At 45.0% G+C, this 25,724-nt stretch overlaps 2 protein-coding genes across 2 annotated transcripts; both read right to left on the bottom strand.

The window, feature by feature from the left end:
* Positions 1-662: 662 nt before the first annotated feature.
* LOC311198668 (potassium voltage-gated channel subfamily A member 1-like) lies at positions 663-2,579 on the bottom strand (the record flags this gene model as incomplete). The annotated part of the gene is made up of 1 exon (XM_084272659.1): positions 663-2,579. The coding sequence occupies one exon, from the start codon at positions 2,577-2,579 to the stop codon at positions 663-665; it is 1,917 nt and encodes a 638-aa protein (XP_084128785.1).
* A 9,293-nt stretch (positions 2,580-11,872) lies between these two features.
* On the bottom strand, positions 11,873-19,915 carry LOC311194425 (very long chain fatty acid elongase 4-like; the record flags this gene model as incomplete). Its single annotated transcript, XM_084267525.1, has 7 exons — positions 11,873-12,043; positions 13,421-13,548; positions 14,326-14,440; positions 15,854-15,910; positions 16,779-16,859; positions 17,962-18,149; positions 19,858-19,915. 7 exons carry the CDS (start codon positions 19,913-19,915, stop codon positions 11,873-11,875), a joined length of 798 nt encoding a protein of 265 aa, XP_084123651.1.
* Between the last annotated feature and the right edge of the window lie 5,809 nt (positions 19,916-25,724).

Raw genomic sequence — 25,724 nt, 5'->3', positions numbered from 1 at the left:
CTAACCTATCAATGACAACAAAAGTTTTCTGCTCTAGGGTTGAAAGCACCAATTTCACTTCACATACTAGATAACCAGATCTGTACTGATCACAAGTGGGAAACTCTGAAAGTGCTGATCTGCTAATGTTCCTAGTGCTTTAACGATGTCGTATTTCACAGGAATAAGAAATCCCCTCTCAACCATAAATACAGCTATACAGATATAAAATATATTGGAACAATTTCAGTGTGAAACTACAGTATAAAAGAACCTCATCCTCCCTCCCCCCACCCCGATCCATTCATTCTCCACACACAACCCCCAACTCTTTAATACTAAACTTGGAGCAACTGAATTTGTTACAAATGACCCATTAAAAAGCAACCAACATTTGCTAAAATAAGTTTCTACAAATTAGATTTTGCACTGTCAAAATTTACCAGCTCCTGCATCATGGAGCGTAGCTTATTCTTAGTCTATTTTAAAAATAGGTGACCCTTTGTGTCATGGAAAAAGAACATAAAAACATGTATTCCTGGAGGACTGCTCAGGACAGTGATCGATTTATAAAATATAGCCTGATTTAAAAACTAACTGGTACCAAAATAATAATTATAGTAGTGAGTTTCTGACACCAGCAAATCCTTCTGCATCTCTGAACTCTTAACTCTCTCCTCTCCTTACAGGTCTGTTTCCCTATTGGTGTCCAGACAGAGAGCATATAGGGATTTTCTGAGATCTACGTTACTTTTAGCTTTGATATTGGCTTTCTCTAAGGGCTCGGTGCCATTGTTGAACCCCTCACTGTTTTCCAAGTGCACAACAGATTTGTTCAGAGAGTTTCTACTGGATCTTCTCTTTGCATCTCCCCCCGCTGTGCTGCCCTGAGCACTACTGTGCTCGTCTTTGAGGATTGCTTGCTCTTCATGATCAGTCTCTCGGTGGTAGAAGTAGTTGAAGTTGGATACAATGACAGGGACAGGGAGGGCAATGGTGAGCACACCTGCGATGGCACACAAAGAACCCACAATCTTGCCCCCCACAGTGACAGGTCGCATGTCCCCATAGCCCACAGTGGTCATGGTTACCACTGCCCACCAGAAAGCATCAGGGATGCTGGAGAAATGAGACTCGGGGTCATCAGCCTCAGCAAAGTAGACAGCACTGGAGAAGAGGATCACCCCAATGAAGAGGAAGAAGATGAGGAGACCAAGTTCCCTCATGCTGGCTTTTAAAGTCTGTCCCAAGATCTGCAGCCCCTTGGAGTGCCTGGAGAGCTTGAAGATCCTGAAGACCCTGACCAGGCGAATGACTCTGAGGATGGCCAGGGACATGGCTTGCTGCTGGCCCCCGCCTCCATTGCTACCGCCAGTCCCAGGCTGCTGCTGCTCATGGGCCAGCTCGGTGCCCAGGGTGATGAAGTAGGGGATGATGGCCACGATGTCGATGATGTTCATGATGTTGCGGGAGAACTCGGGCTTGCTGGGGCAGGCAAAGAATCGGACAAGGAGCTCAAAGGTGAACCAGATCACGCAAGTGGTCTCAATGATGAAGAAGGGGTCAGAGAGGCTACTGGGTGGCTGCATGGGTGGGGAGTCCCCAGCTGTGCCATTCAAACCTCCACTTTGTGGGGGCAAGGGCACTGGCATTTCCCTCTCATCCCTGAATTCTGGCAGGGTCTCCAGGCAGAAGGTGATGATGGAGATGAGGATAACCAGCACAGAGACGATGGCGATGGCCCGGGCCGAGCCAGAGCTCTCAGGGTACTCAAAGATGAGCCAGACCTGGCGCTGGAACTCGTTGCGGGGCAGGGGCTTCTCCTCCTCTTTGATGAAGCCCTCGTCCTCCCGGAAGCGCTCCATGGCCTCCTCGCCAAGCTGGTAGAAGCGGATCTCATCGGCGAAGACGTCAATGGAGACGTTGACAGGCCGGCGGAGCTTGCCCCCGGACTGGTAGAAGTAGAGGATCCCATCGAAGCTGGGCCGGTTGCGGTCGAAGAAGTACTCGTTGCGGAGCGGGTCGAAGTAGCGCATGCGCTTATCCGGGTCCCCCAGCAGCGTGTCGGGGAACTGGTTGAGGGTGCCCAGCTGGGTCTCGAAGCGCAGCCCGGAGATGTTGATCAGCACCCGCTGGTGGTGCATGGCACCCCGGTTCGCCGCCGCTGCCTCCTCCTCCTCGTCGCCCGCCGCCGCCATGGCCATGCCCCGGCGGTGTCCCCCTTCCTCCGGGGGGCCCATCTCCACCGCCGCGCCGGGGCGCGGGGCGCGCGGCGGCGGCTGGGGCGGCGGGGGAGCCCCGCGGAGCGCCGCCGCCTGGCCGCTGGAGCTGCCCGCGCTGCCGCTGCGGCGCCTCCCGCCGCCTCCCCGGGGAGCCGGCGGGGGCTCCTCGTCCACCGGCGGCAGCGGTGGTGGGGCGCCCTCCTTGCCGTCGCTCAGCCGCGGCGCGGCGGCGGCGGCGGCGGAGCCGGCGACGTGGAGCAAGTCTCCCCGCCGCCGAGCCCGGGCGCTGCTGCCGCCGCCGCCGCCGGCCGCGACATCCTCGCCGCCCGCGATGGCCGTGGCGCCGCCGTTCTCCAGAGTCACCAGCGCGATCTCCATGGGCAGCGGCGGCAGGAGGCAGGCACGTCTGAGGCGGCGGGCATGCTGCGCTCGCCGACCCGCCGCCGCTGCCGCCGCCGCCGGCCACCTCCGGGCGGGCGCCTTGCCCTGCCCTGCCCTGCCCTGCCCTGCCCGCCTCCGCCTCACTGCGCGGCGGCGCGCGGCCGAGCGCGGCCCGGGGGAGCCGCCCGGGGACCCGGATATGAACGAGCGATCATTATATTATGGTCACTTGACGTCAAGAAGAATCCCTTCTCCTCCGCGCCCCCGCGCAGGCAGCGGCAGCATCCCCCGGGCACCGGGATACCGCATCCCCACCACCACCCTTCCCCGCCCCGTCCCGCCCCGCCCCGCGATGGGGGCTCCGCACCGGGGCAGGGACACGCTCCGAGCAAGCGGAGCTCACCCGTCGGCAGCGCGACGGTCCCCGGCGGTGCGGTCGCTGCGGATGCCCACGGGTGCCGCCGCCGCGCCGGGGGTGGGTTTCGCGGCGGCGACCGCTCCTGAGAAGGGGGACGGCCGGGCATGTTGTGGGGAGGGTTGGGGGGGGGAAGGAGGGGGGTGACGGGGCCGCGGGGGCAGCTGTGCCCGGAGTAGGGCTACAGAGGCAGCCCTATGCCCCACGGGACGCCGCTCCCCAGCCCCCCGCGCTGCCCCCGCCCCCGCTGCCCGCGGCAGCAGCAGCAGCCGGGGATTACGATGCGGCCTCCACGCGTGGATTACTCGCTAAAGGGATTGCGCGCAGGGAGGGCTCTGGCTGCAAACCCCCACTCACCTATAATGAAAATCAAAACAGAAAGCCCCGGGGATCCCTGGCGCTTCTCGGCGTGAGGGCCCCCCCTCCCTCCTCTTCTCCCCCCTCCCACTCTCCCCAGGTATAATGAGAACAAAGGAAGGCATCGGGTATTATTTTTTGCTTTGCTTTTGCTCTCCCCCTTCCTCCCCCCAGTTTATCATGGAATTGGTGCAGCTCCGAAACAGGCTTCCAAAGCCAGCAGGCGACAACATTTCTAGCAGGCTACCTTCACGTCAGGGTTTGCAGCCCAGGACTGCGCTTCCCGTGCGATGCGTCCTTAAACCCACATCCGAGGCTGATGCATTTCAGTCGATGCACATTTTATTAGAGAAAAGGAATCAAAGCAGCTTTACACAATGATTTCGATTACACTTCGGTAATACAGTCAATGCCAAGGTCTTACTTTCTGTCTTCAAACCATGAACTCATCTGTGCTGCTCAAGGTCTACAAGGAATATACTCAATATGTGTACAAATGCTGTAGGATTAAAAACTATATGGAGATATATATATATATATACACCACTCCACTCTCATGGGGTTTCTGGGTTTCTAACAAAATCAAGCATAGAATTTAAGGGAAAACCATTTTGCCTTCCAGTTGGCTTCACTGGAGTGACATTTTTACTAAATCCTTTGGCTAGTACTTAAAGCTCCATCAAATAATTTACCTAGGTTCATTTGGATTAGTGGGTTTTGCTTAATTTAAAACATTACCTCTGTCAATGAAATAGGCCTGAAGATGTTAAAAACAGTGCCAAAACAGAAAACTGTAATTACATTGAATAGGTACTACAAGTGTTGTTTCACTCCTGACATGGCCATATTCTGTAGTTTACCTGTAAGAACTGAGCACAGAATTGCCGCCCTGTTTTGCCACTGTGACAGGGAAGTAAAGGATCGCGTCACCCACACAAGCAGTTTATTCCTAGAAGCAAAGTTAACAGGCAAGTTTTCTGGAGCAGCCCTTGGAAAATAACAGCCCTTCAATTTGCAGGAGCAGCCATTTAACAGAATAATGTATCAAGCCTGCAGAACGTGGCGTAATACCCTTTGGGAGCAGCTGACGCTGCAATGGGTAGAGACACCTGTGCACCCCAACAAGCAATGGCCGATCTGTTCTCAGTGCGTGCCAGGGATTATAACCTGAGGAAGGAAGGGCTTGCACACTGGAATATTCATCTCCTTTCTCCAGTTTTGTCAGCTCCTCTAGCGCAACATATTCTCCTTCTGAACGCTGCGTCAGGAATAATAATTTCTTTCAAGAGGAAGCATCCCTAGACAAGTTTATATGGATCTCCCGGAGGCAATGCCAGTCCAAATTAATAACTTGTGCCCTGGGAACTGTGGCACCGGGCCATCGCAACCAACACCTTTGGCGTCTGCTCCATGAATACAGCCCTTTCATGGGGCCAGTCACAGGCATCTACAGACACTCAGCTGTGCTTTCATCTGCACGCAGATAGAACCAGTAGCACCACATACAGTAGATGAGTTGTGACCGCCTGTGCCTGCTCCCTCCCCTCTGTACTTTTCCCCATTCTGTTCCTGTGTGTGTTTGAATATATACACCCTTCTCCCTGTCTGCAAAACCCCCTTCCAGGGACCTCCTCCCACAAGGGTTACATTTTACTCTTGCTTCTGACCGCACTGTGTTGCTGTGACCTGTCACTGCATTAGACGAGTCCCCAAAGGCTCAGAAAAAAATCCCCAGCCTTCCAGAGGGACATACACGCTAACCATAACAGATTTCCTCTCCCTCTTTCAAGCACCCCTCATAAAAAATCCCACATCTATTTTTCAACCCTGTTCCTACGCTTCTCAATCCTGATGGCACTTTCAAACTCACGCAGTGAGCATCCTCAGGACTGTGACAGACAGCCTTCTGGGGATGCAGCCCAGGGGGGTGCTGGCTATGGGTACCACGAAGAGCAGAAGGAAGTGCACAGAGGGCTTGTAGACTTGCTGCCTCTGAAACAGCTGTATCCATTCTGCTGTTCATCAACAACAGGGAGCAGCACCTTGATGCCTGGGAGAGATTAGGCTGAATTTATATTCTCTCTTGATGGAAACCCAAGCCTCTAGCCCTTTTAAATGTTGTGTTGTGGTATTCACATCCTGAATTTGCAGGTAGAAATGATTATGCTAATGTGTGGAGGAAAAGAGAGACTTGCCCATGTTCATCTTGCTGAAAGCCACACTGAAAACCCTATGAAGAAAATGTACATTATTAAACGATATAGCAGGAAAATACAGCTGCCTTGTATAGTGTTTGAGTAGAATATAACTACTTTCTTTGCATCTTTAACAATTCTGAGAGTCTAGTATTGTATCTGTATATGTGGGTACAAAGGAAGAGAAGAGAAACGGGTTAAGAGAAAGTGTGGGGATGATGTTAATGAGGGAGAAACTTCTACTCCAAGCAAGGAATTGCAAAGGGTAATTCTTATTTAGCATCCCTGATTTTTGAATATGACGAAGAGTGTGAATGCTTTCTTGCAGAGTAGTCCTACCAGCAGAAAGCCAAGATAGTGGAGGGAAAGGATGGCATATAGAAGAGTGGGACATGTCAAGTGCTTGACATATGTTACTAATGTTTTCACCAGGTACTCCCTGAAAAAGAATTTATTTGTCCCCATACCTGGGATTTAGCAAAAAGTATTTTCCACCCTGAACGCACACACACAAGCAATCAGTCCCTTACACTCCAGCACACCCACACCAAAACTTGCCATTCTCTCCAGCTCCCACTGCCACTCAGTTGTTCTAATCCAGTTATAATGCCCGTTGTCATCCCCTCTGACCAGGATGCTGCTTTTTTTTTGCCCCATGTGGTCCACGCAGCTACCAGTAGTGCCTTATCCTGCAGCCTTATTTGCAGGTCTTCCCCTAAGGCTGTAGCCATGGGACTCCCTGGTAGGCAACACCAAGGGACCACCTAAATGCAATTCCTTTAAGATTCCCTACTTTACTAGCTAGCACCTATGAGAGATTCACACAAGTTATGCAGAAGAAACACTGTCCAAGCTAGAGATTTTCTTACCTTTCACCTAAAGGCAGGTCTGTACCCCCATGCTACCTTACCAACCCCTCCATGGGGAGAAGGACTGTATCCTCCTGCCCTGTACAGTACCACACCAGGGATATGAATAATACCTGTCCATTCTCAGACCTGTGTAACCATGTGCACCACATATGAGACCTCTGTATCTGCCCCTCATCGTCTGCTGCACATTCAGCTGCCAGATTTTCACTGGCCTCCCCCTGCTCTTGGGTACTGAGACAGATGCAACTGGCTGATCCAGGCCATCATGGGCTGCTGAGCAGAACCCAAACATGCCATTATGCAGCAGGAGTGGCAGTCATATGGCTGCCAAGAGCTGTCATTAAGTGGGACAGCCCTACACAATGAAATGGATGCTCCACTGCACATGGGGCCTGACATGTTGAGAAATGAACAATGGGGGTAGTCACCAGAAGCTGCATTCATCTACTTATACACACACACATTGCACATGCTCTGGAATACCTGGCTAAGGACACCTTGGGGACTTCCAGTCTTCTCACAAATACTTCCTCTTGGGCCATCCCTGTCACTGGCAGTGGCCATGGAGCTGCAGCCTCACCAAAATAAAAATACAACTCTGAGATGTGGAGAGACATACACCAGCATCTAGAGGTGTCATCTGCCCACAGTCCTCACACTCAGTGGTGGTGGGATGGACGTTCTGCTTCAATGCATTTTGTGGGGACACGGACCCCACAAATGTGGCTTATGGGATTACATGTGTGACTTCTTTTTTTCTTCTTCATGTGTTGACTAAATAACATTCCCATCATGGCAGATGGGGAGGAACTCAATCTGAAGCCAAGAAGAAACCAAAGGGGTTAAAGGCAAATCCATGCCTCCTCCACTCAGTTAATTCCCCAGCAGCCTGATCCTGTGTTGAGATGATTCAGGCCAGAGAGAGAGACTGCCACAGTCCCCAAGGGACACACCAGAGAAAAGACTCTTATTTCCTGTTCAGGAGGATTAAGTACAAGGCCATTGACAAATCACAGCAAACATCTGGATGTGAGCACTCCATCTATCAAGGCCTAATCCATGAAGTTATTCATTAATGAATTCGGCAAATTCACACTGTTCTGTGTAAGGAGTCGGCTGATCTTTTTTAGGATATTGGCTTGGAGATGTTTTACATCTGTATCAACAGATTTTTATTTATTGTACAAAACAAACTATTCTATCTTGGTTTTGCTTACTTAATTACTTGGAGTAATTACTCTGACACTCTTAAAAAAACACACACTGCTATATTTTCTGATAGTGTGTGTATATATATATGTGTGTGTGTATATATATAAATCCAGTACTTAAAACCCAACCACATTATTCCTGCTTTTTATATTGGTTTGCAGTTTTAAGTCCAAGTTCCTCTGGAAACTTTCCATCACACACTGATGGAAAAAACATTAAATAGTAATTGATTTTCTTTTCTGTATTTTGTTTTGATTAAAATGAGAATCCCTCTCATTTATCTTCAGAGAGAAAGTAAGCATTGAGTAAATGGTCTGGTTAATTCAAAAGTAATTTGATCAGAACATCCATAATTTACGTTGACTTGAACAGTAGGAAAGATGCTGAGCACTACCAGATATCAAGCTTATTCATTTAAACGGACTACTTGCATTATGCTTTACCTCTAGTGAATGTAAACTACTCTAAGAACATATAGTGACCTACATTTTATAGGGGAGAGACTTGCACACAACTGTGCCCTTAAAAGTAATCTCTTAGGCTTGGATAACGCTCCAGTCTGCTCACAAAAAAGCCCACCCCACCAGGCTACGTAGCGGAATGCATTGTTTCTCACACAGCTGTGCCATCTTGTTCCCAGTGAAATCTGCAGGCTTTGTCACTGATATTTGTGGAATCAGCATTTGGCCCAGAGGTTTTTATAAATCCAGCTGCGACAGGATATTTTCAATTCACCCTCAAAGCTTTGGACTCTGCCAGACAGCATGAATCATCCAAACTTGCAATTTATAATTCCCAGCCTTTTTGACTTAGAGTGCGTTACTGTGATGTAATCTTTAACTCTAGGGACCTGATCTTAAAGGAGAAATCTCAGTCTGTGCCTTTATTCTCTTCTGAATTCCAGAAGCATGTACCTCTACTCTCAGGTTTTACCTCTACTCTCAGGTTTTTGCTCTGGTCACAACAGGATGCCCTAAGTGGACGATACATTGGAGAAGTTGGTGGCGGACTGTCTCCTGTGAGAGGGACCCCCACGCTGGAGCAGGGGACGAGTGTGAGGAGTCCCCCCTGAGGAGGAAGGAGCAGCAGAGACAATGTGTGATGAACTGACCACACCCCCCATTCCCCATCCCCCTGTGCCCCTGGGGGTGAGGAAGAGGGTAGAGAATTTCGGAGTGAAGTTGAGCCCAGGAAGAAAGGAGAGGTGGGCGGAGGTGTTTTAAGATTTGGTTTTATTTCTCATTATCCTTATGGGTTCCTTCCAACTCAGTATATTCTGTGATTCCATGATCCTACTCTGATTTGATTGGCAGCAAAACAAGTTGATTTTTTTTCTAAGTTGAATCTGTTTTGGCTGTGACGGTAATTGGTGAATGATCTCTCCCCATCCTTATCTCAATCCACGAGCCTTTGGTTACATTTTCTCTTCCTGGCCCAGATAAGGAGGGGGAGTCATAGAGTGGCTTTGGTGGGCACCTGGCATCCACCAATGCACCACAATATCCCATCTTAATACAGAAGAATGAAGGCAAGTCAGTGTCATCTGGAGGAGTAACGAATCAAGACCTGCAGAGCCACTCAGCCTTACCCATGCAATTTTATCTTCACTGCCAGTGCAGATACTCTCACAACTGAATTTTATTTGCACTGATGCTTTTATAATGGCTGTACTCCATACCAGAAACTGCTTAGGTATGCAAAGCATGGTGAATCTGGGCAAAATTGATCCTTCCTTATCACCCAAATGAAAATGCTTCATTTTCATCCTATGGCCATTGAAGTCACACAGAGAAAGAGCTCTTATCATTTCAAAGGTGCAAGATCAGACCACTCCTTCAGGCTGTGAAGAAGAGGGACAAAAATAGATAGATCAAAGGTTGCATGTCTAAGACAGGTAGTTACAGTGGCGTGTGATTTAGGTGATTAGTTAGTTACTACAAGCTGTCAGGTGGCAAATTCATACTCTTGTATTTTCCTGGCGAGTCACAGTCCAGAATCCACTGCAGTAAGCTCTGTTATGCACAAATTTAGCTGCATAGGCTGCTATTATAAACCTGAATGGTAGGTTTATAAATGTATATATTTTTAAAAGAATGGATTTGCAAAAAAAAATAATCAAGTAATCTCATCCAAATTTCCTACTAATTTCTAATTTTTGAGCAGTCATGAATTATGAATAAATCAAGAAAAATAAAAATATACTCTGGTATAAAAATGTGAGTGGAGCCTTTGAAATTATTAACTACAATCTGAAAAAGCTGATGTGAAGGGAAACTCAGGATGAGGCCTACTCATGATCCTCTCACATACAAGACAAAAAGCTAAATACATTAGATTTCTGTGTAAACACAGATAATCTAACCAGTTGGAGGAAGGTATGCTCTCCCATGAAACTAGGGGACCAAAGTTACTGATGATTTAAGCAGGATAGGGCCATAAGTGAATCATTAAATGGGCAGGAGCACTGAAACAGCTTTCCTCACACTAGGTCTTCAGTGCTGGGAGAGGCCTCTGGGGACACCCTCACCACGAATAGTGTATGTTAGATGTGCAGCTGCCTTACCAAACAAAGGGAAAGAATAGAGGATCCATCCAGAGGTTTATTATTTGAAGCTTTCACAAAAGTAGCATTCTAGTATGCAAGAGCAGTACAATTTTTATAGTAAGTAGCATGGAGAAAGACTTGACTTGAAGAAAACCGGCTAGTGCAGAGATATAAAATATATCCTGCTGTTGCTTTTCATACTCACCAGTGGCAATCAGAAGAAAGACTATTCAAATCAAGAGAATGACATTTATGATGTATCATTGTCATAAGGCAAACAAATCATTTGTGCATATGTGTGAAGGGGAGGATGGCAAGGAATGGAAGAATACTGTTTTACCTTGTACACATGCATGTAGTATCTAAAGGAATGGTTTAGCATATGAGCACAGACCCATGGTGAACGAGTTGGATAGCCCCTAAACTACAGATGGGAAGACAACGTACAATTTTTTGTGTACATCTATTTGCTAAGTTCAGTCTAGGACATTTCCAGAGGAGGTAAACTTCTTTAGATTTGAGGTGAATTTGGCTTGGTGATCTACTGTATGACTAATTCTAATCCTCTCCTTCAAGAGCCTGGTGTGCCAACTGTGGAAAATCTCTACACCATAGTATGTGTTTTAATCAATAAACCAGAATGAAATAAGGAAATACCCTTTTGTAGTTTAAAATCTGAATTTAGGATTTTGAAAGCACTACCAGATCAAAACTTTAACTGGCTGCAGATGAATGCAGGAGGCAAATTCTAGTTGCAGTCAATTTAAGAGCCAAAAAGAAGCAAATAAGTGATGTGATAAAGTCAATGGAGCTATGCATCTTTGCACTAGCCAATGAATTGACTTTACACAATACTTGTACAATTAGGTAGTGGAGGTGGTTGCTTATGGTGGTGTAAAACTTTTTATCTATGCTGAGCAGCAAAATTTATTATTAATAATAATATAATAATAATAGTATCACTAAATTGGAGGGAAAACGTTACGAATAGGGACCCTCAATCTATTCTTTCTATTAATAATTATGACATCTGTAAGGAGCAATGCCAAGCAGTCTTCATCTATGAAAAGTTCTCTGTTGTTACAAGACCAAGCAAAGACAAGTAAGCCTTTGGAAAATAAGCAATCCAGAAAATGGTACATGATAATTCTTACTGCATTAGCTTCCTACTTAGGATGGAAGTGCTAATAATGCCTTTATCTTTATAACACTGAAAGAATAGAGGTAGCTGTCCAGCTGGACAACATAATGTCAAATTTCCTTCATGCTTATGCTAATAGAAAGTTAAACCATCCTGCCTGATCTAGAATGGTAAACTAAGATAAACTGATGAATGCAAAAATCCCTCTGGAGTCTAGAAATGAGCCAAGGAGTTGTGGTTGGATGCTAGACTTGCAAACTGAGCTAACAGATGGAAGGGAAGGAGAAGATCTTCTGGTGCTAATTTCACAAAGGCTGTTCTGTTGATGACTACTTGGCTTGGCTTTACATCAGTTTCAGTTAAGTGTGCTCCTCAATACCTTAATCCCTGAGCTTGTCATGCCTTTTTTCTTCCTGACGAGATATTTGAAGGCAAACATGAATATGGACACAAGAGCCTTGTACACACTCCCCAAACACATTTTCTTCATGTTAGAAGCAGCAGAGAATGCACAAGTTTATCAGACTGTGTTCCCTCTCCTCTTTGATTTTCTTTAAGTTAGCTTCTCCTGCTTTCCCCTAGTGTAGGTCCGATAGTAGAAATGTAGGAAGAGGGCAATGAGGCTGAGGATGTAGAGGAAGACTGCAGTGTTGAAGCCATCAGGGAATGGGCATTCTGTGAAGAGGTTGTAGGAAGAATGAGCAGCAATGGCTACAAACTGGCACTGGAAGAGTGGGAAAAAAAGAAGCAGCCAGATTAGGGATCCTACATAAGACATACCCTACTGACCATGTTCTCAAAGTACCAGAGTACTGCTGTCTTGCCTCTCCTGACATCCCTGAAAAAACTTGTCTTTCAAGCCAAACAGTGTTTTCCCAACATGAAACTGTGTCATGTTTCCACCAAACACTGAAGCTTCCCTTCTGCTACAAGGAGCAGGTTGGAACCCACCCTCTCCTGTCCAGAAGCAGACCACTGCCCTTGTGCTGTGACACCTCTCTGCCACTGACCAGTAAACGAGTTCTTGGAATATGGAAACTAAAGGTGGGAGACTCCTTGTTTTCCCCAGCGGTAATCTTATTATTGTAACCATAGCAATTTTAATTTGTATTTTAGCTTACAGAGAGGAACTACAGATGATACTTTTAAACATTAAACTTTTTTTTTGTAATATTTTTTACTAAGTTACCTCTCTGAATACTGTGAAGCAATGAGTACTACATACGGAAAGGATGTTATATAAAACCTGATTCCCTGTGCTATATTTTGCATTACAAATATCTTTTCATTTAAAGCAATTCTTACTTGTTTTGCTTTTGCTGTTCAGGATAAGTAAGAATTCTGGACCAGCCTTCAGTGTACCGCTATTTTACATCTACCCTAGCTCTTCCTTCTCTTCTCTGGTAACTGCATATTTTTTGTTTGCATAACCTCACTTTGTGTGGAATTAACTCTCCCACACGATTAACTATAATCATTGTCTTTGTCCAGAACATTGCTTTTATGATGAATTTTTAAAAGACCACAGGGTTGTCAGGATTTTTCACCTCTTCAGAGATGAGGGAAAAAAAATTCAGTTGAATTCTCTACAAAAAGAGTAAACTCTCATGTTTCTCTTGCCTCTGTTTGGGTTCAGTTAGACATTCTCTTTGTTCTTGGAAGAAACAGGATGAAAGCTGCTCAATCTTCTGCCCTACTGAGAATCCAAAGTTTTCCTGATTTACCACCTCACACCTCTCAAAATCAAGCTGTCTTTTCAGGGCTCCAGAGAGGAAAAGGCTATCATATACAATAGAAAAGGAAGGACTAAAAAATCTTAAAAGTTTTTTTTCTTTCTCTCTCTACTTCCCATTACAAAGGTGGGGATTTATTAGTCGATATGGTCACTGAAGGCCGCTTGTTAGTTTTGTGAGAGTACTATTTAAAGCAGGTCACCAATCAGTCCACCTCTCACAGAGGTACATTAGAACACCTAAGGACATGGTGACCTCCATAGGCAGCAGACAGCAAGACTTGAGTAATTGAGGGGACAAAGACAAACAGTAGGGACCATCACACCCAAGACATAAATGTACAGAGAGGAACACATGGAATTAATTACCAGCTGCATGATGGTTAGGTAACGCTTCCACCACAGGTAACAGTGCATCTGTGGTCCCAGGCTGGCCAGGGCATAATAGCCATACATGAAGATGTGTACAAAGGAGTTTAGCATCCCAATAAAGAAGGCTGGGGAATAAAGAAGTCAGGATGAACAGGACACACAAACCATCCAAGACTAACCCTGTGATGAGCGCACAGCCACCGTGATGATGCTTTCAAAATACATATCACCCCTACACATGAACCCTCAATCCAGACTCTGTTTAGGAGGCTTATCATATTATCCCTTCTCCTTTCAGCATCTATCCCATATATAGTGTTCAGAAGCTGAGAAAGAGCTTCAAAAGCAGAGGATAGAAGTCCTGATATTCTGACCTGAGCATTTCATGATTCTGATGTCTAAACCATGTAGCCGTTATGGATTCCCAAAAAAAGAATACCCCAGCATCTTGTGTAGGACCTGCCTATAGTGGCCTAGTACTCAGATGCTTCTCTTTTGGTGGAGCACAAAAGAGAAGCACTCTGGATTCAGACAAGAAAGGGAGTGAGGACTAGTCTGGACACAGTCAGAGCAGGAAATGTAGAGGCCAGAACCTGAGCTGCTGCACCAGCCAGGCACAGTTGAATGGGGACTGAGGGAGCACTGTCCTGGGTGGAGATATACTTAGACCTTGTATAGGATATTATTGTTTCTGTTTGGACAAGGAGTGACTGGCACATTCTTGTTCTAGATAAGGCAGTGAATATAGCAGTCTACATAGCCCAAAATTGCTGAGCAGATGGTATCAACTGAAATGCACATGTTCTTCACACCTTTGGAAATAGGTGAGTTTTCTACCTGCCAGTCATCCCATCTGCACAGCACAAATAAAAATTAAATACAAGGTGTCTGTGGAAGCATACCTTGTCCTCCAGGCACATATTTGACCCCTGACCACCAGTTGAACAGCATCGTGCCATGATGGTAGACGTGCAGAAAAGTCACTTGTTCTTGCTTCTTGCGCAGAATAAAGAAAACCTGTAAGAAGCCAGAGAAAGGAAAATATTCAGGAGTTGATGTGTTTAGACAAAAGATTGTACATGAAAAGTGGTATGGATAGTTCATTATGGTTCTGTATCTCCCAAACCCATTTTCCTCTGCTGTGAATAAACACTGGTGAAATTCAACACATGCAATAGATCTTATCTAGGATGGGGACGAACTGGACAGTAGAATTTCTTGCAGAAAGCCCCAACTATTTTTACATTTGGATTCAGGTCCCAAGGTTCAAAGAGGGCACATCTGAGACTGAGCTTCCATATAATTTGCAGCCTCTTGGGTCTGGTCCTTTTCAGGACATAGATTAGATGCTTACTGGTACCAGAGAATGATCCACAGAAAAAGTGCCATGCTGAGTGTCAAAATGCTTCTGGAATTTGCATTAGTAAAGAGAATGATTTTGGCAGATGAGTATGTGTCAGGTCACTGTATTTCAGTGAGCACACACATACACAAAAAGCAAATTGGCTTTTCAAAGACTTTGCTGCCGATGAAAACAGAGAATATTGGTAAACACACTGGCAATAGGCCTAGGAGGGCTCCAAGTACTGATTCACTTTTCAGACAGTGTGCTGTCAACTTGTCCCCTAAAGAGCACTGGACTGTGAAGTCTTAGGCTAGCACACAGCTTACTACTGCTGCACAAGTGGAGAGAGGGGATTATTCCCTTGTTAGTTCAGTCAACTGTTTGTAATGTAGGAAAAGACAACAAGTCATAAAACAGTGCTCTCCTGAGGTGAGCTTTCAGTTCCTCATGGGACACAAACCTTTAGCCCACAACTTCAGGATATTCTGTGGCAGCAAAAATGCCAGGACACATACCTGTACATTTGTTTCTTTACAGCCCAACTAACCACTATTATTCAGCCAGGCAGGCAATGACAGATCCTGTCCGGCAGCCTTAACCAACTGGTAGCTTAGATTTTGGGGAACGACCTGGCAGTAGTCACGGTCAAAACTTCTCCCCCAGCACTGTGGTTAGGAGGGAACGTCTGCCCTCAAGAAGAGTACTGGGGAGTGAACACTTCCAGCCACAGGGACAGAGACAGGCAAACTGGATGCAGCGATTCTATTTTTTTCTGGGAAGAAGCTTCTCAGAAAGCCCAGGGGTATGACATCCAGTGGAGGTGCTGGTCTCTTGCAGGGCAAACCCCATCAAAAACTAGCGTGCTGAAGCTGAGCGCCTCTTCTTTAGCAGCATCAGCCTTATGCCGACCAACAGACAGAGCAGAATGCATGAAAATAGCATTTACTGAAAAGCACCAACCAAATCAATACAGGAGCAACCGAGGACGTTTGGTTTTGGCACGCTGCCACTTTCTGACAAGGGAGAGGTTTATGTACAGCACCAGTCCCGCCGCTGAACCGAGCTGAGCCCTGAGCCCTCCTTACCGTATCGAGCAGCTCGATGACTTTGGAGAAGAAGAACCACCAACACACTCTTGCCATCTGCTGGGCAGCAAAGGGAAAAGCTGTTAGACCTCGAAGCAAACCCACTGCTCAGCCTCACTGCCTGCGGCTTTCAACTACGCGCTGCCTGCAGGCTGCCCACCCGGGATCAGCAGCAAAGGGGGGCAATTAAGGGGCCCTTTCATCCCTGTTGCTTTTTCAGGGCGGGAGCTCAGGAAGGAGAGTTGATCTAGGGAGAAGGAAAGGCATTTATGGAGTTGCTTTGGGTGGTCATATGATTGGTTTTAATAAGTGCTCTTTGATGAGGCAGGGGTGAGCCGCTCAGAAGCTGTTTCTAGCCTAGTCATGGCAAGTATCTGGAAAACTGAAAAGATAATATCCATGCTTGCATCTGTTCAAAGCCTTGTTGTATCTGGGAGCAAAGCATAATGGCTCTAAATTCAAACAGGAAAACACTCATGCAGCATATTAGAGAGCTGAAGCTGGTGGGACCCAATGCCATGGTGATGACACAAGCGAAAGTTTTAGCCAAATCGCTCTGCTAGAAGAGAAGTTGAGTAAGATTGATGTCATGCAAAGTTGAGGATAGACAAATTGAGTTTCTTCTTGATAATGATCACCCAGAACTCTTATATTATACTGGAAAGTCACGTATTTCAGAGGTAATTTGCAGTATCTCTATCTTTAAGATGGTAGAATCACCCTCTCTGCAGTGAGGGAACTTAGATGGGTGCATTGAGATGATTAATGTATAGAGAACTAAAGCAAAGCACAAGAGAAATAGATATACAAGCAAAAGAGTGGAAGAAAAGACTTCTTAGGCATGCAAACTGCTATTTATGAGTGAAACAATCTGCATACCCACAGGCGAAGCAGGGCCTAAGGCAAGCTTTGTCTAGAACTGTACCCTCATTCCTAGTTCACTTCGGCTGTAATCCACTGGCTGGCACAGGTAGCTGTAGTCACCCAAGATTGAAGTTACCAGAAACTGAAACAAAAGAAAAGCAAGAGAGATCTATTTTCTGTTCAGCACCAGCCACTCCAAGAATATGTGCATGTTAAAGCTAAGGTAATAGGGTTTCAATCTAGTACTCACTGACAGAAAATCCATGTAACTTATACAGCTGAGCAAATAGTAAAAACTTAAAACAAAGTACTTCACATCCTTGTTGGAATCTGAAAAAGAAAATTCAGTTTGGGCATATTTGTAACTCTTTATGTAGTCACTGGAATGCTCAAAAATGCTTCAGTAGGAATACTGAATTCTAGGCTTCAGATTCTTTCTGAAAACAAACCAGTTTCCTCTGCAAAGATCTCATACTGTTTTGTTTTGGCTGGTTGCATTTGCCTATTAATTGGAAAGCCCAAAACTGGACCAAGTAACCACTATAACTGAACAACCAAGCACAGACAAGCAATTTTCATAGTTGCCTCAGATTGAGTAGCATTTGCTCAAAAAAAAAAAAACCCAAAAAACCAATCACAATTTGCTTTGACTAGATGTAATAATTTTGTTATAAACTGAAAGGGCAAATTTGTTGACACCAAAATGTATTTCAAACCTATCTGCCCATTGTCCCTTGAAGAGTCTTCAGTAGTCTACATAAGTGAGGGAAAGGCATGCAGAAAGGCTTATGCATTGAGAACAAGCAGAAAACAATGTCACCAATGCTTTCAGCAGTAGAAAGCTGTGGTGTGCTTGGTACTCTTGAAGGTGACTGCGTAAGTCTGGAAAAGCAGTCTTCATTCTCAGAGATGGGTCCCTCAACAGCCAGAGTCTAGTCAAAATGTTGATCTTCCACATCCTCTCTGTCTACTGTGGAGATCTCAACTTTAAACTCGCTCATTAAGGAACTTTTTAGTGTTAATTTTATGAATGGGAGAAAGGTTGAGAAAGGACAGGAAATGAGGTATGCTTTGGAAATAATATTTTCAGCATGGCAATACTGCTCCTCTTGTGGCAAAGCATAGGCATGTCCAAGTTGGCTCCCACTCCTTTCATTAGAGTCTGTCAGCGAAAGCTGTTGAAAAGGTTCTGGCTTTCAAACACTCCCCAGATGCTTACCTAGGAGTCAGTCCTGTCTCCTCACCTCATAAAACATGTAGCTGGATAATGTCATCATGGCGAGATTGTAGGCAATCAGCAGGCCTCGCAGCTTCAGCGCTTTCCGCTTACGCATGTAGTAAGGCCCCAGAGCCACGACAAAGAGGTAGAAGGCAAAAAGAAGTGTGACTGGAAGTGGAGAATGCACCAGGGGCCACGGGTCTGTCCTTGGATCTGAAAAGCAAAGCAAACAGCCAAAGCTGGCACATCCTGTACAGTGCATGGCAGATGTGTTTAATTACTTCGCTTCAGCGTGCTCTCTGGTAAAAAGAGACCTGGTGTCTCATTTGTACCAAGCGGTACCACAATCCTTCTCCTACGCTGGAGCACCACGTGCTGGACTCTGCTGAAAGGCTCTAGCATGACATTGGGGTTGGGGGTGTAGCACCTAGAAGGCTGCTCTGCTGAGCACTGGCCTCTTCTGCAGCACAGGAAGGGAACAGACCTTCCTGTCATGTCATCACAGGCTACAGCACTGTCCCACACACAGGCAAAAGAAGTAGCTTAAGACATGGGCAGCAGGGATGTACAGGACATACCAAACAGCTGCTGGCTCTTCAGGAATATAAATCTTTACAGCTACATAACTTAATTGTTTCCATCACTGGTGTTATTTGCTTTCTTCCTCATGATGCTCAGGACATCTGAAGTTCTCCAATCCTTCATTTTTATATCTACTCATAAAATGGACTCAATTAAAAGCACACTATTTTATTGGAAAATGACAAAACAATTCTCCCTGCTAAATCTGCTCTTCAGTCCTACATCAAAGGGAAGCTCAACAGATTTTATGTCATGTCACCTTGTCCTAATCCTGCCTCATCCCTGATCCACAGAAATGTAGGATACATTAGAGCTGCGGAAACATCCCAGCTCCCATTCATGCCTTCCTCTCCTATTCCCATTGTCAGCACTGCTCTGCTAAACTCCCTCAGCATCTTCCTTTGCTTCCTGATTTTCCAGTCCCAAGCCCCAGACCCCTCTGAAATCCTCTGGGGAATTTTAGACCTTGGCTCTTTGCTGATCCCATGGGAGAAAGGGTATTTTTTAAAAACACTATTGCTGTCTACATGACTCTGTTAATCCCTGTACCTTCTAAACCGTCTTTACTGTTGCTGTTATGGACTGTGTCAAGAGCTCTTTGATATTCACTTTCTGGATTTAACAGCCCATCAAAAGTCCTGAAGCTGTATTTAGACTCCATTCTGAAATTCAAGTCCTGAACTATTTGAAGCCCCATGTCCTTCTCCTGTCAAAGCTACCATTCATGCCTGCCATGCTACCTTCATCCCAGTTTGTGGTTTTTCCTTACATCTGGGGATCCAGCAGAGCCCAGTGGGACCAAAGTGGACTCACAGAAGCTCTAGCTGTTGAAGACCTGAAGTGTCCTAACTGCAAAATATCAAATTTCAAACACCTAGGATTTATGTCAATATTTCATCTGATAGTAGGCTTTTACTGGCATTACACGGAATTTAAACCTCAAAGTATTAAACCTTTGGTCTATTGAGCTTTCCTATGAGATGTGAAGATGCATTTTAAAAAATTTACTTTTTTTTCTTTATATTCCAGACCTAACAGGCAATCCTAAGCATATGTTGCTCATCATCTTATCAGAGCCCGTTGTACGTAGAACTGAAAGACGCGGAGAGTTCCCCACTGTGGGTATGGGAAAACCTCCATTCCTTCAATTCTTACTGTGATCCAGCTGAGATAGATGTCAAGATTTAATGGAAGTTCATGATCCTGAAGAAGGAAAAGTGAAAATCTGCCTAGTGAAAAAAATGTGGACTCACATGAGGAACATGTTCCTTCCAAGTTTGTTCTTCATGATTATGCTATTTATGTGGAAATTTATATTTAAGACAACATCTCTACATACCTCCATTTTCAAGGGCCCAGTTGTAGAATTCCTGAGTTTTCTGCCAAATTGAAGCCATCACAAATTCTGGAAAGAAATTAAATTAGTACCCCTAGGATCAGATTAACTCCATGTATCCTAGCCTTAACTGAGCTTTGGATAAAGGCTCAGGACTACAGCCAATGAAAAGAAAATTAGTTTTCTCTCTGTAGAAATTAAAATTTTGGACCACAGTTAGAGTCATGTTTAAAAAGGGATGGGAATCCCCCTGTAATTATTAGCTATTTAACTTCTATTTCCAGATTTAGATACTTTTTTTCCAGTAGCTGCATGCGAAATCCTAGAGCCAGGAGCTCTGTGTATCATGTTGGGGAATCAGCCAAGCAGCATTTTTCTAAAGCAGTGTAAGCACAACATTCATGCCAGGACACACACACACACACGAACACGCCACACAAACACACACCAGGTAGCATAACTGCATCCTTCTGCAGGCATTATGGATATTCAGGATGCAACCAGGCAGTTTGGGATTTATTCTATCAGTACTGCTGCAGCTCCAGAGATGTTAACTAAGCTATGATGATTATCTGGCTTTTTGGAGGCTTATTTTATACATTAGGTTTGCTTTGCTGGACCTTGTATATATTCTATGATACAGGATATTAAAGTAGAACACTCATATATAATATGATATGATGGTTCTCTTCCCTTATTCCCTTAGCAGGGAGACCTTTTCGAGGGCATTTGGAAATTCACCTAGAAAAAACTTCACTGCCGTTACTTGTGATAGTTTGTGTTATCTGCCCTAGTTCTCTCCATTAGCAAATACACTGACTTTCTCACAGTTTCATCTCCTCCTGGTACTGAGAAAAGCAGATTTTTTCCCTTTGGCTTCTCATATACAGCTGAGTAAAAGAGTATCCACACCTCCTTTGGACCTGTCCCCTACCCTCCTGTGTCCTCTGGGTCCCTGCAGCACAGCAGCATGTGCACTACAGGGAAGAGAAAACTGTAACCTAAGAGAAGGTCTCTTATGATGATATAAGTGTGTTTAAGGGAGCCTCATCAATATAAACAGCTTCTTAATACCCAGACCACATAGCTCTGCTGGAACTACAAATGCATGAAGTGTGCCCAGCACTGCTACCAGATGTCCTTCTGGCTTTGAACGTCTGGATAAAACTTGTTAAAATTAACAAAGCTTTGCTGTATCCCAGTGATACACAGATTTACTCCCATGAAACATAACAAGCCACAAAATTTACTATACCTACAACCTCCCTGTTGGCAAACCTCACAGCCTGACATGCAACCACCCACAGAGCACCACGCCGGTGACAGCAGCACACTTGCACAAATCTCTCTCTTGCACTCAATCACTGCAGTCAACCCCCTTTTCAGTGTGTTTCTCTGACAAACACCCCAGGACCTATGGCACAATCACGTCTCACGCTCATGCTGACACAGAGACACACGCCCTTGTAATCCAGGCAGAATCTGCCAGCAGAGATTAGTCAGTGATTATCAGCTGGCTCGGAGTCAATCCAGCAGGGATTTCGTATGGTTACATGCCCTCAAACAATCCGTATGCATTCCAGCTCACTCCACTCCACTTCCTCTGCTTCCTCCCTCCCCAAAACCCTCAGCCAGAAACCAACAGGAAAACCCAGGAAGCGAGAACAGACTTACCCCAGCAGTGCGCAGCTGGCTTTGCACCTCCTTTTCTTCAGGGGTGTCCTCAGTATCCAGCTGCTGCTCCTCTCACTCTTGCTGCACGGGGCTGGCAGCAAAACGAGAAGCTGCAAAGCTTAAGCAGGCGCCGTGTCCAGCTTCCTTCTCGGCAAGTGAGGCCAGTATATCGCCTGCCAGGTCTCACGCAGATGTGGTGGCTCTTTGTGCCTCCTAAGCACAGTTCAGGGTGTCCCAGCGGTACCCGCAGTAAAACAACCACGAGCTGCAGGCACCGCTGGTTGTTGTCTTGTAACTTTGCCGGAGAGGAGGTTACATCACATACTCCTCCCCCTCACTCTCTTTCCTCTCCCCACATGATTTATCAGATTAGGGAACTGGAAAGAGGAGGAAAACAAATGCAGGAGAGGAATGGGATTCCACAGGAGTGAACCACTGACCTTTAGTGTCACGCATGGGAGCCTGGCCAAATCATCAGGTGGGAACCAGAGCAGCATTTCTTTTGCAGGTTTCTTCAGGACATGTCATGACAGCTTTTCAAACAGTAAAAGATGAGGAATCACGCCTGAACAAGACAATCTGTTTGGAGCACTCCTTCAGGCCATCACAAGGGGCTGTCAGTGAGCCCCCTGTACACTCCAAGGAAGACCAAACCATGAAGTGAGGGAGTGGAGAACAATAGAACCCACTCACCCACCCACCCAGGGAATGCAAAGCAAACACAGCTGGAGGCATCCCCACCTATCCAGCTTTTGCCCCTGGGGGAGTCACATTTACTCTTTTTAAAGATTATGAAAAAAATTTGAGGAGTTTGCCATCAAGGAAGAGCACAGAGAGTCTTATTTGGCAGTGGCTCAAGTCAGTAATTGCAGTGCATGTGATTCAGCCCTGTGTGGGCACCCTGTCCCCGTCCCACCGAGAAACAACGCAAAGCCAAGTGATGGGGTTCTGCTTGGTTACCTGAGGTGTACCTGCACCTGGGGTGTGGATGTGACCTGTTATTTTCCCAGGGGGAACCGTTTATTAGCTGGATTCCGAAGAAAGAGGGCAGCATCGTACCTTGTACCATCATGTTGTGTCTGTCACCAGATATATTTCAAACACTTCTGAAGGGCAAAACACCAAAGATTAGCTTTTGAAAGCAGGATAATTAGCTATATCATGTGGTGGTAGTTTTTTTGTTGAAACACATCACTCGTTGGTGCTGCTGGACAACTACTGTGCTTCCATGACTCATGGAAACTATGAAAGAAATGAACCAGATACTTTCTGAAAAGATTATTTAGGGTGTAGGCTCTGCATGTTGGAGGGGGGGGGTCAGAAAGGCAACCCAGTTTAGGAGAAAGTTTAAATGACCTTTGATATCATATTGGGGTTTTTTTGTTGATGAGGTTTGTTGTTGATTCAGGTTCAGGGAGATCATGATAGTGAACTTTACATACTGTTTTTTTTCAGAACTTTCTATAAAGGCCCTTTCCCAAAGCTTTTAATTGCTCGTTAACCATCAGGTTTTGTTTCTAAAAGTGCCTTTAAAAGCTTTTTTGGTTTATCTGCATGAGTCAGTGGAGGTAATAAATCAGACCAACCCCTTCTATTTGTCTATTATGTGTAGGTGGGACTGTGTTTTATTACTCCTATCTGGTAACTTTAAGTAATGTTTGTTAAGCTATTTATATTGATGTATGAGACTCAGAATTACAGACACATTCTTTTCCATTAAACTTTTTTACCCTGGTATAAAAAATACAGCTCATGTGAATTTTCACAAACACATTTCACTTGAGGCAACGTATTTTGTTACTCATGTAAACTGAAATTAAAAAAATAATAAAAAATACCACAAAGCTTATTCCATTTTTCAAAACCTGCCCTATTCCTGAAGCATTCCCTGTGGTACTGTTGCAGATGTTCGCTAGCACGGCTGGCAGATGGAGAGATGACATCAGTAACATGGTACTTTTACACTCCAAGAATGGGTGTCATTTGATGGATGTCAGTACAACAGTGAGGGCATCTCTGTGGGGACCACACACAAAAACTGTTGGCACTTTCAGTTTCAGCAAAAATTCAATAGAAAAAGCCCACATTACTCCTTCACTGAAATAGTATTAGGGGAGCTCTGAATGCCAAAGTGAATTGGGTTTTTCATTCAGTGGCTTGTCAAGAAAAAAGGGTATTGCAGGAACACGAATTACCGCCATTGTAATAAGCAACTCAGACATGTTCAATATGTGACAGCTCAGGCAGGTCAATCAGATTTAAATATTGCATATTCTAACTGCTTTAAAACCTGGATATCTCCTGCATATAACATGGATATTGGCCACAAAATCATTATCAATAACAGTTTATCATCAGTAAAACTATTCTGAGAGCTTCTAGGCAATGCCCTTTTTTTTAATCTGGTCCTCTGCTGTTCCTTCCAAACAAAACTGCACTAAGAGCACAAATTAACAGAATAGACCTGTTACAGTACTTGAGAAAGACAAGGAGCAGTGGGCAAGTTTCGTCTGGATAACCAGACTACATCACGGTGATGCTCTCAACACCACAGCAGAGCTTACCAGGTCTGACAGGCTTGTGTGCTTTGTTTTTCCTACCTACACTTCATGTAAAAGAGATGTGCTATGGTGCACATCTGAAGTCCAAAAACTAATGGGTTCTAACCTTATTGCTTGTAGCAACGTTCTTCGTAGCTGTGAGCAATTACAGTCTCTTAGATCAAAACTACTACCCACCTAAAATGTTTCTTTTAATACAAATAAAACTGCTTTAAAAATGAGAACTGCTCCTTGCCACTAATCAAGCTGTTACACCAAATCTAAGACTTCTGTTTTACTTTTCCAGTCTTCGAGCCATCAGCATGTTATTATTTCAGTTATCCACAGCACCCAGGCCAAGTCCTACAGGGCAGGAAAGTCTCAAATCCTGTATCCCATTTATGTTTATTTCCTCAGTGTTACAAAAGTACAAGCCAGGTTCATGCAACACCAGCAAGCAACAATTCACTAAGTTTGCCAATCCACCAACTGACTTTCTTTATCAGCTTCTAAACTGCAGGGAAGCATGGGGTGATAGTGAAAGCAGTGAAAGACATCTATTCAGTACCTTCAAGTGCTATCATCAGCCTGCTGAAATCAACAAAACTTCAAATAATAGCAGCAGGTATTTCAAGCTGCATCAAAGAGCATCTAGCTAGTTAAGGCACTACAACCTTGACTACCAGCACACATATAAAGATATAAGGTGGCCAGATAGCTTCTAAAACTTGCATATATACTAGGCCCATGGAAAACTTGAAGGGCATCAAATTCACTTCATAGGCAATTTAACTAAACCAAACCTCTCAAGAATTTTATGCCTGCAGATACTCGTAGACAGCGTTTTACATGTAGGCATTTAAAATTACTCGTAATTTATGTATGAAACCTATGCTACCTGACCAGGGATGAAGCCCAAAGGAAGATGTGCACCACTAGTTTGCAGTATACATCTCAGGTGGCACTTCCCTGACCTGCTTCATCTGTCATGAAGGGTCCTGGAGCTGGAGAAAGACTTCATTAAGATGTAGATATCAGAGCTTTGGATGCCATAGCACAAGAAGGAAGGTGAAAAACTCCAAATCTTTAATTCAGCTCATACCTACATATGCACTCTTGCTAAACACGGTCTACAGCCACTTCTAGAATAACATACCTCCTAGGGTGAGTATCCCTAAATCATGACAAGTTCGAGCCCAGTATCAGATCGTCAACACCACCAGCAGATTAAGGACTACCTTGCTTCTTGGCAAGACTGTCCTCCAAAGAAATCTCAGAACTTCTGATATGGCATCTCCCTGAGCGTATCTGTTAAGTGAGATTCGTGTAATCTCCCTGCTTCACGCTCTTTAACAAGCACAGCAGCTTTCAATTGCTAACAGAAATAAATAACAGCTGTTTTGATGACTACTCCCTCAACAATGGGTAACATAATAATAGATGTTTTTATAGCAGTAGAATTTCCTACAGAATAATAATTGAATGACTCAGTCTGTTTTGCAAATATGCAATTACCAGCTCATATATGCTTCTGGAGAAACACAGTGATTTCAGGTGACAATCAACCATCATTAAAGCACTCTGAAAACCTAACCGAACTTTTCAGTATATTTTGGTCTAGTCCACACAGCTTTTGTGCATGAAAAAAATCCAAAC

The sequence above is a fragment of the Gallinula chloropus genome (genome assembly GCF_964237585.1).
Source record: "Gallinula chloropus genome assembly, chromosome: 1".
In the NCBI taxonomy this organism is placed as follows: Eukaryota; Metazoa; Chordata; class Aves; order Gruiformes; family Rallidae; genus Gallinula; species Gallinula chloropus.
This window is presented reverse-complemented; position numbering and strand designations above follow the sequence as displayed.